Raw genomic sequence first — 18,838 nt, forward strand, 5'->3', positions numbered from 1 at the left:
CACCTTTATTATTAAGTACCAAGATTTCACTTGCATACAGCACTTCAGGTTTAATCACCGTATGTTTGATTTTTGTATTTTGTATGCATTTCTTGTTATAGATGTCACGGGTTCTCCAATATGCTCTTTTGAGATTTTGTAATCGGACTTTCTGTCCTTCCGTGTCCAACACTCTTGGTTTTAGGATCTCACCGAGATATTTAAAGTAAGGAACTCGTTTGATCTGGCAATACTTTGTTTGTAATTCCTTAATGTCAAATTTAGTGCAAATAAACTCGGTCTTCTCGAATGAAATTTCGTCTGCAAAAGCTAAACCACTGCCCTTTATGTCATCGTTCTTTCGTACAAGTTGAATGGGTTTCTATTGATTCTGACCTTTCAATTCCTTCTCCCATTCTGGAATGACTTTATCTAGAACAAGGTTGAAAGGCAGTGGTGACAAACCGTCACCCTGTCGCACGCCGGTCTTAATCGCAAAGGGCTCCGAATATTTCACCCTCGGAATATTTCACCCACAAATTTCACTTTTGACTTCGTGTCCGTGAGTGTTTCCTTGATGAATCTTAATAATAATAATAATAATAATAATAATAATAATAATAATAATAATAATAATAATAATAATAATAATAATAATATACGTAATAAATCCTTAACTAAAACATGCCAGAGTGGTAAAATTATTTCCTTCGAAGAAGAAGTCATTTAATTGGCATTACAAATATCGGCACTGATATTCGAACACGTAACCATTAGTGCATGGGGCAAGCACATAGCTATGTGCTTTCGTTTGTTTGTTCAATACACACACAATTGTCAGGAGAATGTGTGGCTCGATAGGTAGACTGCTCATTTCTGTTTGTCTATGTTACATAAGGATATTAAAGTACACTTGGGCTAATTAGGAGTGTTCATACACACGGCTGAGTGGTCCGCACTGAAGTGGGAACAAATGAAAGTATATGGCTTATTATAAAAGAGAAGAGTACCGTTCAATCCTCAGTCAGTGTAGTCTCTTCTCTCCTTACAACATGAAGTTTCTGGTGAGCACAAATATTCGTAAAGTTTCAGTACGAATTATCAGCTGTGTCGCAGCTGTTTGGTGTGTAGTGACGGATGAGTTTTACCGATCGAGGAAAGTGAACTTCCAGTTGTTAACAAGACATGCGAAGAGTCTGTGAAAATCCCAAAAGTCAGCAGGATGTGAAATGAATCTCTATATTTTATCAGTTATCCGTAGTTTTAATTTTAATTAGAAGGGCCCGGATATTTAACCAGTAATAGATTAGAATGTAAACAAATTTGGCCAGCAGGAATTGTCGAACAGCCTGCTCTTCCACAATGTAGTGAGAGTAACATAATATCTAGGGGTTTTAATAAGCCGGGTCCTTAATTTTTATGCAAAGCTAAAAGCAGAACCGTTGTGTGGGCAGGCATTCTTCATTTCGCTTCAGTAAGTTTGCATTCTAATCTGTAAGTACGTAAACATCCGGGCTAAAATAATTATATTTTTTTATTTTCGAAAGCACCTTACCACCTAAAAATAAGTAACATAAACCACCGTGTAAGGACATAAATTTGCACGAGCTTACGTAACGATTGCCTTGACATCATCACACCATAGCGAGGAGAAAAATTTGTGCCGACTGCAGTACTGTTTTGTTTTAGTATCGGTTGCGACAGAGTGCATGTATTTCAATGATCGAGGTGATAATCAATTTGTGCTGATGTACTTCATCATCGTGATGCCCTTTCATCAATCTCATCTCGCCTTCTTCAGTGACAATCTTCGACATTTTGAAATTCAATTCCTTACCCTTGCATCATTCGCCTCATTCAAATTAAGCCTTAAAGAATAAAATACGTTCATTGAGTAGATGTTGCACTGTATGTACAATTCCAATTGCCACGAGTCGATAACTAAATATCGGCGAACGTTACTACTTCCGGCTTGTGACATCACATGGCGAAATAAGTTTTGATTCTTCAATTGTCATATGGTATAATTTTTTTAAATATGAATGCTGGTTTTTGAACTGCAATGTGAAATTCTCTCCTCTGAATTCGTATATTGGATTTTCTGTAATGCCTCAGCATAGAAGAATATTTAAAAAATATTCACGTACGCCCCCCCCCCCCTTTGACATCCAAAGGAAAACACTGTCGCTATCCTAGGAGAACTAGGATTGGCAGAGTGAGGTCAGATAATAGAGAAATTTGATACAAAAATCAATTAAAGATTCAATGAGAGTCGACAAACCACACTTACATGTTGTGAGTACAGGTGGGAGTACGAAGGACTACATAGCAAAAATAATCCAATTATTATTATTCTGATAATAATATCAAATTCACTGAAGAATTATTCCCAAACACTCCATATAATATGCACAGTGAATTTCTTTATCTAACCATTATTTGCACATAATTGTTACGGTAAAATAAGTGAGAAATAATATTTAATTTATGTTATCAACATTATTCACTAGGTGGTGCTGTTGGTTGCTGGAGCAGTTCTGTGTTCAGCTGAAGAAGATAAGAAGAAAGACTCTAAAACAGAGAAGCGAGGTATCCATGGATTGGGTTATGGAGGAGGCTTTGGATTTGGAAGTGGACACGGTTTGGAGCTGGGAGGTGGCCTTGACTTTGGAGCTGGACTCGGAGGAGGACATGCTTTAGGAGGCCATGATAGTCACGTCAAGTCCATCACCATCACTAAGGAAGTCAAGGTTCCTGTTCCTCATCCATACCCTGTCCCTGTCGAGAAACATATCCCTGTACCTGTCAAGGTTCCCGTACCGGTCCACGTAGACAAGCCATACCCAGTTCATGTACCCAAACCATACCCAGTTCCTGTTGAGAAGCCAGTACCTTACCCAGTTGAGAAGAAGGTACCTTACCCAGTACATGCTCCTGTTAAGGTACCCGTACCAGCACCATACCCAGTACATGTTCCCAAGCCATACCCAGTCGCTGTCCATAAGCCAGTACCAGTACCGGTACCACATCCAGTGATCGTCAAGAAACCTGTACCAGTGCTTGTCAAGGGACATGACTTCGGAGGGGATCTAGGAGGCTATGGAGGACTTGGAGGTCATGGAGGTCTCAGCTTCGGAGGCCATGGATTTGGAAGCAGTTTCGGTCAAGGAGGTCATGGTCTGGAACTCGGTAGTCTTGGTGGATTTCATCATTAAGGAGCACAGTCTACGTGCCTGGAAGCCCTGGGCAGTCCTCGAGAAGGAGGTCGCAGGGGTCCAACTAGTCCACAGTACCACCATCTTCATGTTCATTCTACTCTCACAATGCTGCTTTGATGTCTTGTAAAATATTTCTAAATAAAATATATTGTTATATATATATATATATATATATATATACATTTTTGCCTCATTTTAAATCAAAGTGCAAGCATATATAAATTCAAACGCATCCTAGTGTAAGAAACTGTAATTAATTTTAACATTAGTTTTCTTACATACGAAAAAAAATCCATCGCAAAAATCAAGAGAATGGCACTTGAGCTAACCACATGTTGCTCCACATGGGATATATTATTGGCTTCTTTGGTACTAAACATGGGAATTATCTGCTCGAACTTCCTCTCAATACCTGGTTTTAATTACATTTATTCCTATGATAGTTGACTGTAACAACTACATAGTAAAAAGGAATTGTCTGTGTGTCAGTGACTGATTTTCAAGATCATTATAGAGCCTGGATGTTTAGGCAGTAATAGATTACATTGCTAACTTATTGAAGTGAATAACAAGTGTAGCCTATCCCGGACAACAAATCTGGTGTGAGATTTGCATAAACATTAGGTGCCTGACCTATTAGAACCCCTCTGTAAGTTGTGTTACGACACGTCTTACTATATCCGTAATATTAAAAAGAGCGTTTTAACCGCGGGAGGGAGAAGCATTGCACGGTGTTGCCACATTCCGGCATTCCTTTATCCTTCCCTTCGCTTCCGGCTCACTTGTTCGTAGGCACAGAACACTGTGTTCTGTTGTACGTAACTCAAAAGTGAGAGGTTTGGCAAGTCCAACCAACGCAAGCCTGCCAGCAGGCTTATGCCCATGACAACGGCAGTGAATCCGCCTACGTTTCCATGGCAACCATACCCACTGCTCCCTTTCTTCCCCCTCCCCCCAGGCAGGGAGTTAGAGACCACCCGCTAAGAAATGTCAGTTAGCATCTTTCAGTATTACGACTACAGGCACTTTATTTCCTGTTCTAACCTATTAATGCCTAAATATCCGGGCTTTAATTACTCATACATGACTACAGGCAAATTAACGAATCGAAATAAACATCTCCCATCTTTGAACATCAATACACCATGTTACACCGCGTGTTAAGTTTCTTTTGACCGCCAGGAATGTTGTGATGACGCCATGTGCATTACGTCAACTTCCGCGGTCACCTCATGCCCATTTTCTCCTCTAATTTGGAGTAATATACAGAGTGTCCTCCAAAACGCCGACAAGGCCCAGCAGTATGTTAGGTGGGCTCCTTCTTGAAAACCGATCAGTTCGCCATCCTCAGCAAGCGTCGTAACAATTTGGCTTCGGCCACAGTGCAAGCGGCGAGCGGAGCGTTGCGTTGTGTAGCGGCATAGATGAAACTGAAACCGGCGTAAGCAAATGTATGTGGCCACAGTGCCAGCGGCGTGTCATTTTGGAGGGGAAGCTGGTTCAAGAACAACGCTATCTGCCGCTAGCCACTCACTCCTGTTGGAGATTTCAGCTGTGCCATCTCGCAATGGCTGTTAGTGAATTAACAAGAGAAGAGATGAAAGTGCTAATTTCTGAAGTTCAAACACGAAATTCCTATCGAACGACAGAGTGAAGAGCTTCGAAAACCTAATAGTGACAAGGGAAGCTTGGAAAGAGGTTTAAATGGTTTTAAATATACCAGATAAATTCAGTTTAAAATCAAACACGGTAATGGACATTGACAATATTGTCTTTTATGCATAATATTGTTATTATCACCATTATTCTGTACGTCCTATTATTATTGTTTAATTAATATTATCATCCTTTTTAATATAATTCCGAGATGAGAACTTGTGTTCGGCATTTCACCTGACTTTTATGGGTCTCTGGAAGTTGGTGACTTGCTAATGTAGTCACGCCTTAAGTTTTAGTAAGAAGTCAAAAGTTTGAATGGACATACAAATATAATTGAAAATTCTTATCAGGAAATCAATTCATTTCAGTTCTCCATATAAATGATGAAATTCCCCATGCATTTCACGTTATTTATTTATTGGATGATGAAGTTCTCTCCCAGTCATATCATATCATATCATATCATATCATATCATATCATATCATATCATATCATATCATATCATATCATATCATATCATATCATATCATATCATATCATATCATATCATATCATATCATATCATATCATATCATATCATATCATATCATATCATATCATATCATATCATATCATATCATATCATATCATATCATATCATATCATATCATATCATATCATATCATATCATATCATATCATATCATATCATATCATATCGTATCGTATCGTATCGTATCGTATCGTATCGTATCGTATCGTATCGTATCGTATCGTATCGTATCGTATCGTATCGTATCGTATCGTATCGTATCGTATCGTATCGTATCATATCATATCATATCATATCATATCATATCATATCATATCATATCATATCATATCATATCATATCATATCATATCATATCATATCATATCATATCATATCATATCATATAAGAAAGCAAAAGCCCCATAATACTGCCGTGAGAGATTCCCCTCTTAGTGATTACAGGATCAGATAATGCTTTATCGACACCAATTCTCTAAGTTCTGTTTCACATAATGTTGGCGTCAGGATGTGGAATGAGGCAAATATACATGAAGAGACATTTCGTTCAGGCTATGAGGAAATAGGAAAAAACAACTCTAAATGAATTAGCCTACTTCGTTTCCAGCTCCTTCGGACGACGAACTGATGATCCTGCCATAAATTTGTTCTTTTGGTATTAACTTGTGTTTCCTACTGACTCCTTTATGGTAAAGATGGGATGGGACTTGAAAGGAAGCGACCATGCCAGGTGCATACCCTGAAATTGCCTGATATAAAAGTGGGAAACTATGGAAAACCATCCTTATGGCTGCCTACAGCGGGCTTTGAACTCTGTCTCTCAAATGAAAGCTACCAGATTCTCGGCCTGAACCGGGCAGCCATCTCGCTCAGTTCTAGAGATTTAGGTTTTAATTCAAGCTGAAGTAGAGTGCATGAGAAGTGCTAAAATATAAAAATCACACTCTTGAATTTGATATATCCACTTTCTATGTCGCGGACAAGTAGGTATGCTAAAACACAACCTGAACTTGTTTAAAACAAAGTTATTTTCAACACAAAATTCACTCTCTCCATCGATCAGCGTCCAGATCAATTTGTCTGTGCCATGGTGAAAGTTGGGTGGTCTCGGGTTACCTGACTAACCAACAGGAAGGACAGGGGTACGTGTCAAAGTAAAGAAAACAGTCACTGATAGAAATCAGACATCTGAAGTATATTTGTATAATGAAGGAGTAAACGCTAATGAATGGAATAATGAAGGGATATTAGACTGGAGCTGTACCTTAATTAAAGCCAAGACTGCTTCCTTCCTAATTCTAGTTCTTTCCTATTCCATCGTCGCCATAACACCTGTCAAGGAACTTGTTAAAAAGAAGATATTGGTAAACAAGAACCTTGTTTATGCGGCCCTCATTAATGCGGATCAAAAATAATAAAAACATATTTTTGCTTGTACAGTATTTCTTTTACGGCGTCGACTCTTCTTGAATGTCTTCCGCCAAGGATAATTAATAATTAGGGCCCGGATATTTATGCTGTAATAGGTTAGATTGCAAGCTTATTGAAGCGAGTAATAAGTAGAGTCTACCCGCACGACGGTAATGCTATGAATTTGCATAAACATTAGGAGTTAGGCCCATTAGAACCTTTAGAATCTATGTTACTCCCAGTACATTACGTTACAGCGGGCTAGTTGATATTTCCTACTAACAAAATTATTTAGTAACAAAATTACATAGTAGGAAATGTCGACTAGCCCGCTCTAACGTAATGTTATGTGAGTAACATAAATTCTAGGGGTTCTAATGGGCCGAGCCCCTAATGTTTATGCAAATCTTATAGCATTACCGTCGTGCGGGTAGACTCTACTTATTACTCGCTTCAATAAGTTTGCATTCTAACCTATTACTGCATAAATATCCGGGCCCTATAATAATAATAATGTTATTTGCTTTACGTCCCACTAACTAATTTTACGGTTTTCGGAGACGGTGAGGTGCCTGAATTCAGTCTCCCGCAGGAGTACTTTTACGTGCCAGTAAATCTACCGACACGAGGTTGACGTATCTGAGCACCTTCAAATACCACCGGACTGAGCCAGGGTTGAACCTGCCAAGTTGAGGCCAGAAAGCTAGCGCCTCAACCGTCTGAGCCACCCATCCCGGCTAGGATAGTTAAGGACAGGAATTGGAAGTAATTCGGCTACGGTCTATCACAGGTACCTTCTTGGTTTTCCCCCGGAATTGAGAATGGGGAACCGTGGAAAACCATTCGCAAGACGGCCGAGATGGAATCCGAACCCACGCTCTTATGAATGCAAAGCACTATTAATTCACTGATGGTGAATTCGAAAATTAAACCGCGGCTCCATCAGAAGAAACAATGACTCATGGAGAGGAAAGAGTGCAGTTGGACAAACTGATGGCCTATATAGAATCCTTGACTGAAACCACATCGGCAGAACTATTGTGTAAGAGGTCTTGGTGCCGGGCTGAGTGGCTCAGACGGTTGAGGCGCTGGCCTTCTGGCCCCAACTTGGCAGGTTCGATGCTGGCTCAGTTCGGTGGTATTTGAAGGTGCTCAGCCTCTTGTCGGTAGTTTACTGGCACGTGAAAGATCACCTGCGGGACAAAATTCTGGCACCTAGGCGTCTCTGAAAACCGTAAAAGTAGTTAGTGGGACGTAAACAAAATAGGTGTTGGTGATCGCGCTACGCGCAAACGCTACACAAATATAAAACAGAAAAACTCACAGACTATAAAACAAAGTGGTAAATGCACGAAAAGTGTTGTTATGCTTTTTGTACAATTTTAAAAGAGTATTACTTTACAACTTATGTTAATAGATTATATAGCGTGTACTGTATGTATTTTTTAGTTTTCCGGGTTACCCAGATTTTCAATAATCCGGATCAGTTCCGGTCCCACTTAATCCGGATAGAAGAGGTTCTTGTGTACTGTATTTTGAAACGCACATATTCCTGATCTTAATTTTCTGAAATGCCAACTAATTTCATGCTTGGAAAAGAGGACGCTGACTTAATTTCATTTCAATTGAATTGGTTATTGTTGGAAGGCATTAAGTCGATCTTCGACTGAAATATATACTTTTTAAATTTGGTTGGTACTTTGGTACTCGTTTTACGAAGTTAAACGCATCTGGTGACGTTACGTTAGAGAGCAACTTGCACGTGCGGTTAGGGGCGCGCACCTGTCAGCTTGTATTCGGGAGTTATTGGGCTCGAACCGCACTGTTGGCTTTTTTTTTTTTTTTGGCTAGTTGCTTTACGTCGCACCGACACAGATAGGTCTTATGGCGACGATGGGATAGGAAGCTCCTAGGACTGGGAACGAAGCGGCCGTGGCCTTAATTAAGGTACAGCCCCAGCATTTGCCTGGTGTGAAAATAGGAAACCACGGAAAACCAACTTCAGGGCTGCCGACAGTGGGGTTCGAACCCACTATCTCCCGAATACTGGGTACTTGCCGCACTTAAGCGACTGCAGCTATCGAGCTTGGTACTCTCACTATTAGCAGCCCCGAATATGGTTTTCCGTGGTTTCCCAGCTTCACACCAGGAAAATGCGGGGCTGTAATTAATTGAGGACACGACTGCTTCCTTCCCACTTCTAGTCCTTTCCTATTCCATCGTCGCCATAAGATCTATCTGTGAGGTTAAAGCAACTTGAAGAAAAATCTGCTATTTTATAATGGTAAAACCGACAGCTGAATTTACTGTTCAGTGTTAAAGAGAATTAAGTTCCAGACTTTCATTGCCTTCAACGTTATCATATGTCCACTGAGGTACAGAAATATGCATTAATGGCATCTATAAAGTTATCGTTTGTCGTGAAAATAGACTCGTGTTTCAGTGTTAAAAGGAATTCGGACATTTTCCTTTCTTTTTCAGTAACAAGAAGTATAAATGTAACCAAATACAGATTTATAGCATACTGTTAACATGCGGATTAAAGCTGACACAGGACGGACAAATCAAACCCCATGGCGCAACGGCCCCGAAGGGCCATGGGCTACCAAGCGACCTCTGCTCAGCCCAAAGACCTGCAGATTACGAGGTGTCATATGGTCAGCACGACGAATCCTCTCGGTTGTTATTGTTGGCTTTGTAGACGGGGGCCACTATCTCACTCTTGAATAGCTATTCAATTATAATCACGTAGGCTGAGTGGATCTCGAACCAGTCCGCAGTTCCAGGTAAAATCAATATCGTGGACGGGATTCAAACCCGACGCCTCCGTATAAGACACAGGCAGCTACTAGGACCACACTGGACCAGGAAAAGGGATGGGAAGACGGTGGTTCAAGTTTTTCTTTTGCTAGTGGCTTTACGTCGCACCAACAGAGAAAGGTCTTATGGCGACGATGGGGCAGGCCTTAATTAAGGTACAGCCCCAGCATTTGCCTGGTGTGAGAATGGAAAACCCCGGAGAACCATCTTCAGGTCTTCCGATAGTGGGATTCGAGCCCACTATCTCTCGGACGCAAGCTCACAGCCGCTCGCCCCCAACCGTACGACGAACTCGCCCGAGAGGTGGTTCAAGTAAAATGTGGAAAGTGAAAGGGAAAATACGAAAAGTGATCAAATAACAGTTATAAAATAGTTTTATAGACAGAAAACGTATATGAGTGTGGTTAATAATGTTCAAATAAATGCTAAATACAGAATTAGAAACTAAAAATCTCACACAAGGGAAGTTAAAATGTTAAAAGTGCGTATAAAACAATAATATCACCTATCTAGCTAACCGTGCGAGATCGAACAGAGCTTCCTCTTTAGGGGGACGCCTTCATTAATTAATTAATTCATTCATTCATTATTTACTTCATTCATGATATTGGTTTTCGAATAATTGTCAAAGACAAGGCATTTATTTAATTACTAAAAGAGCGGAACGAATTAATACAGGGAACATATAATGTTCCTCCTCTCTCTGTAATTAGTTGTATAATGAGCGAAACCGTATCTAATTGCATACCTACAGCCAAATTGTTCTTTACATATCTAAAACTTCTGTGATGCATATCACTCCATTCATTCCCCGTGTTATGCTGTTAGTGCCAGGGCCAGTAAAGATAAAAACAAAGATTTCGAAACATGGGAGTGAAGAACCTGTGATCTGACACGTACAGGAGGCTTTGAATTAGCAGGCGGACACAGGCAGGGCGCCATAATTCACAGCCTTGGAGCTCTACTACGAGAAAGTTACGGCTGACAGAAAAGCCTACTAGACTCGCAACTCGTCCATTTTCCTTCCATCAATGAAATATGTCGGTAATTCCGAATAAACAAATACATGTAGCAATCATTTCACCTATTGGAATTTCCCTAGTTCAATTTTTGGATGAATCTTTTTTTCGTCAGTGGAAAAAGTTCTTCAAAAGACTTTGAAAGTGAGGTTTCCTCGGCAGCCTCGTTAATGAACTCCATAGACATAAAACCTACCTTCAAACTTCATATACACCGGGGGAGTTGGTCGCGTAGTCAGGGGCGCGCAGCTGTGAGCTCGCATCCAGGAGATAGGGGGTTCGAACCCCACTGTCGGCAGCCCTGAAGATGGTTTTTCGTGGTTTCCCAATTTTACATCAGCCAGATACTCGGGCTGTACCTTAATTAAGACCACGGCCACTTCCTTCCCATTCAGAGGCCATTCCTAGTCCATCGTCGCCATAAGACCTGTCTGTGATGATGCGACGTAAAGCAAAACAGCAAATAAAGAACTTCATACACCTAACCATAATCAGTTCATTGCCTCCATATTCAGTAACAAAGCATGCCTGGCAGAAAGTTAAAATTTCCAGTGGAATGGGATGCCCCTCATGGTCCTGATAATGTTATCTAGGAAACTGAAAATTCCAGTAGCTCAACTCCCAACTACACACAGTTTCTTTTATCCACTGTGCTTATTGTCATTTACAGTTCTGATTAACAGATATCTACGTTAGGATCCACAAACATGTTTAAATACTAAACAATACTAATAATAAAAAATATTGTTATTGTTTCAATCAATCAATCAATCAATCAATCAATCAATCAATCAATCAATCAATCAATCAATCAATCAATCAATCAATCAATCAATCAATCAATCAATCAATCAATCAATCAATCAATCAATCAATCAATACTGATTTGCATTTAGCGCAGTCGTCCAGGTGGCAGATTCTCTATCTGTTATTTGCCTAGCCTTTTCTTACATGATTGCAAAGAAATGTATTGAACATCTCCCTTGGTAAGTTATTCCAATCCCTAAATCCCCTTCCTATAAACGAATATTTGCTTCAATTTTTCCTATTAAATTCCATCTTTATCTTCATATTGCGATCTTTCCTACTTTTAAAGACGCCACTCAAATTTATTCGTCCACTAATATCATTCAACGCCCTCTCTCCACTGACAGCTCGGAACATACCACTTAGTCGAGCAGCTCGTCTCCTTTCTCCCAAGTCTTCCCAGCCCAAACTTTGCAACGTTTTTGTAACGCTACTCTTTTGTCGGAAACCACCCAGAACAAATCGAGCTGATAATCTTTGGATTTCTTTCGAGTTCTTGAATCAAGTAATCCTGGTGAGGGTCCCATACATTGGAACCATACTCTAGTTGGGGGTCTTACCAGAGACTTATATGCCCTCTCCTTTACATCCTTACTACAAACCCTAAACACCCTCATAACCATGTGCAGAGATCTGTACCCTTTATTTACAATCATATTTATGTGATTACCGCAATGAAGATCTTTCCTTATATTAACACACATGTACTTACCATGATCCCCAAAAGGAACTTTCACCCCATCAACGCAGTAATTAAAAGTGAGAGGACTTTTTCCATTTGTGAAACTCATAACCTGACTTTTAACCTCATTTATCGTCATAGCATTGCCTACTGTCCACCAACTACTTTTTATGGTTTTGGGAGAATCCGAAGAACCGGAATTTTGTCAAACAGGAGTTGTTTTACATGCCAGTAACTCTACCGACATGACGCTGCCGTATTTCGGCACCTTAAAATACCACCGGGCTGAGCTAGGGTCCAAACTGCCAAGTTGGGCTCAGAAGGCCAGCGCTCTACCATCGTAATTGCTCAGACCGATTGTCTAAGTACATATATTGATAGCTGAAATTAGTAAAATAATTGTATGTTTAGCTGACCAATATCAATCTAAGCTAATAAATGTGGATATTTAGCGGTAGTAGCTAAAATTGTTAAAATATGCATTGATTACAGTTAAATTTACCATCGTATTTGATTTGTAGCCAGTATCTATAGCCTATATAAGGCCATGGGACCCAAATCGAGACCATCACCACGTTATAAAACTAACATTCCTGTTCCTCTGCCACAACCGAGAATGCCCACTAGTCTACGCAGACACGCTATGTCCAGTTCCTTACTAAATGCATATTCCATTAGAGTGGCTGACCACTACATTATAATAGTACAACAAATTTTGATGGATTTTTCATTTGCCACCCAACAATATCTTAATGAGTGGATTTCACTTTCCAACAAATTCTTCTTCTTATTATTATTCCTTTAGCACTAAGCCTTACACAGGTCGGGCATACGTCCGTAAAACAAGGTCAAATCCACAGTTCGCACGTGCGGCCCCACAGGCGTCGGAAAAGCGGTAGAGGAAGAATTAATTTTGGTACAGGAAATATAACGTTACTATATACATCTTCCTGTAAAATTCTATTATTTATTCAAGAACTTCGGAAGAACTTGCCTGAGTTATTAAAATATAGACTACCGAGCTCGATAGCTTCAGTCACTTAAGTGTGGCCAGTGCCCAGTATTCGGGAGATAGTGGGTTCGAACCCCACTATCGGCAGCCCTGAAGATGGTTTTCCGTAGTTTCCCATTTTCACACTAGGCGAATTTTGGGGCTGCATCTTAATTAAGGCCACGGTCGCTCCCTTCGAACCCTTAGAAAAGTGAAAAGAAAATTTAAGGCACGTATCAGTAATTGACATAACACGGAACTACTTTGAAACGGATATGAGACCAATATATTTAATGTAAACTATTCATATACAGGAAGTCCCAGGAAGAGTGGTTAATATTCAGGGATATCGCAGGAACGATCTTTCGAAGCAAAACTCTTCACATGGACATATTCCCTATTCCGAATGGTTTGCAAGATAGAAGATGATGATGATGATGATTGTTGTTTAAAGGGGCTTAACATCGAGGTCATCGGCCCCTAATGGTACGAAATGAAATAACAAAAAATTCAGATTCATCCACTGACCAAAATGAAATAAAAAATGTCATGAAGAATGAATGGATGGACATGAACCCTACAAAAAACAAAAACAAACAAACATACAAACAAAAACAGTGGATCAGACACAAAAAAAAGATCGTGAATAACAGTATTACTGACCAAGGGACCACTTATAAAGCACGATGATGCTTGATGTCAATAGGGGTGCAAAATCCACGACTAAGGCCCGACAGAATGGTACATGTCGCGAGTAAAGTAGAACCATGGTATTTGTCATTTTGGGGTATTAATCAGAAGTAGCGAAGACTCCCGGTGTTCCACACATGATGGTACTACTCACAAGTATTTTACTTCGTACAGGTAACGCAGACCTATGGTGTTTCGCACACAATGGCGCCACTTACAGCCAACGCAAACCGATGAGTTTCCTCACCTAGGTGTACTAGTCACGGGTGCCGGTCCCAAGGGCCCCGTGGTGTTCCTCACATAGTGAGTACTAATCACAGGCAACGCAGACCCACGGTGTCGCTCATACAGTGGTACAACTCACAGGCTACGCCCAGACCCGCGGTGTTGCTCACATGGGTACTGGAATCCACCATGCCAGGCTTTTTACTGCAACTAATCACAAACCTATTTCGTACCAAGTTAGTGATACTACTCGCAAGTATATGCAACCCATGGTGTTCCCCGCATGATGGTACGAATCAAGAGTAGTTTCATGGTTCTAATTCAATCATCCCTTGGTCTCCCCTTGTAGTCGCCTCTTACGACAGGCAGGGGATACCGCGGGTGTATTCTACATGTGCGTCCCCAACCCGCAGGGGGTCAAGATAGAAGACATTTAATGTACATTTGTTTGTAGGCCATACACGTGTTAGTGAGACATTGATACGAGCAGAAACTCACCGTGTGCTTGAAGTAGAACTACACTGCACTATTTCAACATTGTGTTGCTGTTCTTGCACAGGTTGTTCAACTGCACGTTCAGAAGAAAAATGGGAACTGTTTCACGCAACGTGCTGAAAATTCTACTAAACACTGTACGATCAGGGATTCGACGTGTCGTAAAGCGCCTACGGTATTCCTCGACAGCAGCAGGAGCAGAAGCCGTAAAGATACACCATATCTACATATTATTCATTAGCGTAGATGTGTAGCATTTCAGTCAGCGCGAATACAAACACAGTAAACCGATGCTTCTCTCTCTCAGTCCCTTGCACTACTTCACTCACAATCCACCATGGATAACTGCGTGTTGAAAGGGCTATTGTCGCGGCCACGAAATTAGGCGGGTCAGAGAAATTACGCTCTTGCCAAGGTTATGTAGCAACAGGCGAAGAAATGTCTAACTGAACACATCATTTCGGAGCGCGAGGCAAGTTGTTCTCTCTCAAGCTCCTGGTGTTACTTCATATAATGTTTCAAAACAAATTATACTACAACCTTCAGTGGTATAACTACTTTCCATATAAACCACTTCAAATAATTATTAAAAATAAAATATTGAAGGAGTAAATTTAAATCCGTAGAATCATCTATTGAAAATTTCAGTAAGCGGCCAAGTTTTTATTTCTTCAGCCAATAAAATTTTGTCTGCGGGAAAAATGTAAAAAAATGCCTGACTTATATTTTTTATCTGAAACATTTTTCCGTTAGTCTTGTAATTTTCCTGGAAAATGGCCCGGAAAGCGATCTTGTAAATGTCGCTGGCTGAGGCAGTTCGGGGCGCGCGCGCCAGCACAGTCTGCAGGACGCCGTAAATATTTTCGGATTACATATTAATCCGTATCAATTTTATTACATTAAAACTTTAAATATTTGAATACTGTATATTGTACTGAGTAATATGGAAAAAGAACTACTTTAAAGAATAGGTTAACATTAATTTACAATGAATTAAGAATCGGATTCTAGCTTCAAGGCAGTCTAAGATTTCTTAGTCACTGTCATCACACATCTCACTATCTGTCGAGTCGTCATTTACACTGATGATGAATGGCTCCAGTCTTTCGTCCCTTTCTATTTCCTCGGCCCAATCGTCTGTTTGAAGATTTCACGCGCGATTGAAACACTTTTCCCAATCTGCAGCAGTCACACGGTCGATAGCTTCTGACGTGAGTTTTTCTACGTCCTTTATTTTGAATGTCTTGGTCCTCTCTGCCACTTCTCTCTTGACTTGAGCCCAAATCAATTCACATTCACTATTCATTTTAACTGCACTTACGGTGCAAGCATAACAGCTGCATGACAGGGAATGACTCGGGTAAGGTGGCCCGAAGCGGATGGGCTTCAACTAGACAGCACTGCACGATCAGCGTTGCTAGTCCGTGCTCGGAGGTAAGCGACTCTCCACCATCTGTCGCTTAGCCCTTCCCATATCTGACGACAGCGCAGTTTTCCTCACCCGCCTAATTTGGTGGCCGCGACAATAGTTGAATTGCAGAAATACATCCCGAGCAAAGAAAAGAAAAGAGATAGCTTGGGCTATAATATAACTTCAAAGAGGTTGGGTGGGAGACACACACACGTGCGCTCGGAACCATTCGGGGTAGGGTATATGTCCATACGAAGATTTTTCGCTTCAAATTGTCCTTGCTGTCACATCCCTGAATATTGATAATTTCTCCTGGAACACTCTGAATATGCATTCTTATCTCGGAATGTTTCAACTACATTATGATAAAATTGAAGAATGATAATTCTGCTAATTTTCTGACATCCAGGTCCCTTGACAATTGTTGTGAATGTCTAGAAGAAAGTTGACTTAGCACATCAAGGCAACTAAGCGGAATTCTGTGTCAATTAATGTAGTGACCCAAAGTTTCGGAAACAGTAATCAGATCTGTTACTGGGACTTGATGTCAGTAACGAAATGAAACTGCGTATGGCTTTTAGTGCCGGGAGTGTCCGAGAACAAGTTAGGCTCGCCAGATGCAGATCTTTTGATTTGACTCCCGTAGGCGACCTGCGCGTCGTAATGAGGATTAAATGATGATGAACACGACACATACACCCAGTCCCCGCGCCTGCGAAATTAACCAATTATGGTTAAAATTTCCGACCCTGCCGGAAATCGAAGCCGTGACCCCTTTGACCAAAGGCTGTACGTTAACCTTTCAGTCATGGATCCGGAGGATTCATGACAGTAATTCTTCATGATGAAGTGAGAAGCCCTTTATCCGTCAGTGGATATAACAGCATAGTTTAGTTCTTTTCTAATGTATACCTTGAACTGTTTTCAAGGCTCATCATGGCTTTAACATGGAAGTGGTAACTAGACAACCAGTGTTCGTCATCTGTCTATACGAATTCTTCCCCATTTTCTTCCCCACGTTATTACCGCGTGCCAGAACACTGCCTTCTACATACAGCAGGTACAAATGGCTCCGTGTTTTAAGCGAGTTTCCACTGTCTTTGACTGGAGTTTCTTGTAGGTCACAGCAAAACCACCCCCTTTGAGACTGTATCAGAGACGATATGTATTGCACGTCAGAAATAGAAAAGAATTGCCATAGCAAAATAAGGTTTTCAGAGAAAATCGAAATGACTTTTTGGACCACTAAACAAAGATTTGTTAATTGTTATATTTGGAGACTAGCGCTGTACGGCGCAGAGACTTGGACATTGCGAAAGGAAGATGAGAGAAGATTGGAGGCCCTAGAAATCTGGGTATGGAGGAAAACAGAACAAGTGAAATGGGACGACCAGGTAAGTGATGAGGAGTTATTACGAAGAGTTGGAGAGGAACAAAGTATGTTGCAAGCATATGCATTCTTATCCCGGAATGTTTCTTCTACATTATGATAAAATTGAAGAATGAGAATTCTGGTAATTTTCTGACATCCAGGTCCCTTTACAACTGTTGTGAATGTCTAGAAGAAAGTTGATTTAGCATATCAACGCAACTAAGCGGCATTCTGTGTCAATAAATGTAGTGACCCACAGTTGCGGAAACAAAACAGTAACCATATCTGTTAATTTGAGTTCATCGCGGTAATGAAATGAAATGAAATGAAATGAAATGAAATGAAATGAAATGAAATGAAATGAAATGGCGTATGGCTTTTATTGCCGGGAGTGTCCGAGAACAAGTTAGGCTCGCCAGATGCAGATCTTTTGATTTGACTCCCGTAGGCGACCTGCGCGTCCTGATGAGGAGTGAATGATGATGAAAATGACACATACATCCAACTCAATCATGGTTAAAATTCCCGACCCTGCCGGGAATCGAACTATGCTCCTTGTCTTCTTGTAGACTAGTCTACACCTTTTAAGAAGTTCTCTCATATGAAGCACATTCCTAAACAATTCCTCGTTATCTATAACCAGGAAGTCCTATAAGGTGTATCTTCGTAAACAACCTGTTAGTGCCAATAATAATAATAATAATAATAATAATAATAATAATAATAATAATAATAATAATAATAACAATACGACCTCAGCTACCATTCTAATTTGGCATAATTTACGCTGATTTTATGTCAATGTAGACGTTGGGTTTCACTTTACGAGATGTCAGAATAAACCGGATCTCTGATGTTTGAACTATGACTGAGTTTTAATTAATTTTGTCTGGTAAACAGTGACTGGTCCGCCTCTGTGGTGTAGTGGTTCGTGTGATTAGCCGCCATCCCCAGAGACCCGGGTTCGATTCCCGACTCTGCTACAAAATTTTAAAAGTGTTACGAGGTCTGGAACGTGTTCTGGTTAGTTCTGGGAGGTCAACTGGGTAGAGGTGGGTTCGATTCCCACCTCAGCTGTCCTCGAAGTGGTTTTCCGTCGTGGTTTCCCACTTCTCCTCTAGGTAAATGCCGGGATGGTACCTAACTTAAGGCCACATCCGCATCCTTCCCTTTTCCTTGTCTATCCCTTCTAATCTTCCCATCCCCTCACAAGGCCCCTGTTCAGCATAGCAGATGAGGCCGCCTGGACGAGGGACTGGTCCTCCTCCCAGTTGTACTCGCGACCCAAAGTCTCACGCTCCAGAACACTGCCCTTGAGGTGGTAGTGGTGGGATCCCTCGCTGAGTCCGAGGGAAATAACTAACCCTGGAGAGTAAGCGGATTAATAAAGAGCGAAACACCGACTGTGTCATCAGAGATTTCTACGTGACGAAAACTTACGGCACAGGGCGTCGAATTGAATTTATCCGTCCTTAAAAAATCCGAGTGCCTGTGTCGGATATGAACCGGCAATCATGGATTATTATTTG

At 40.8% G+C, this 18,838-nt stretch overlaps 1 protein-coding gene across 1 annotated transcript in view; it reads left to right on the top strand.

Moving 5' to 3' along the window:
- LOC136883396 (uncharacterized) overlaps nucleotides 1-18,838 on the top strand; it is a 211,088-nt gene that overhangs the window by 161,734 nt on the left and 30,516 nt on the right. The window contains exons 7-8 of the mRNA XM_068229590.1: nucleotides 2,490-3,168; nucleotides 17,222-17,331. Of these exons, the coding sequence (XP_068085691.1) occupies nucleotides 2,490-3,168; nucleotides 17,222-17,331 (789 nt within the window). The remainder of the gene's footprint in view (nucleotides 1-2,489; nucleotides 3,169-17,221; nucleotides 17,332-18,838) is intronic.

This window comes from Anabrus simplex, chromosome 11 (genome assembly GCF_040414725.1).
Source record: "Anabrus simplex isolate iqAnaSimp1 chromosome 11, ASM4041472v1, whole genome shotgun sequence".
Taxonomy (NCBI): Eukaryota; Metazoa; Arthropoda; class Insecta; order Orthoptera; family Tettigoniidae; genus Anabrus; species Anabrus simplex.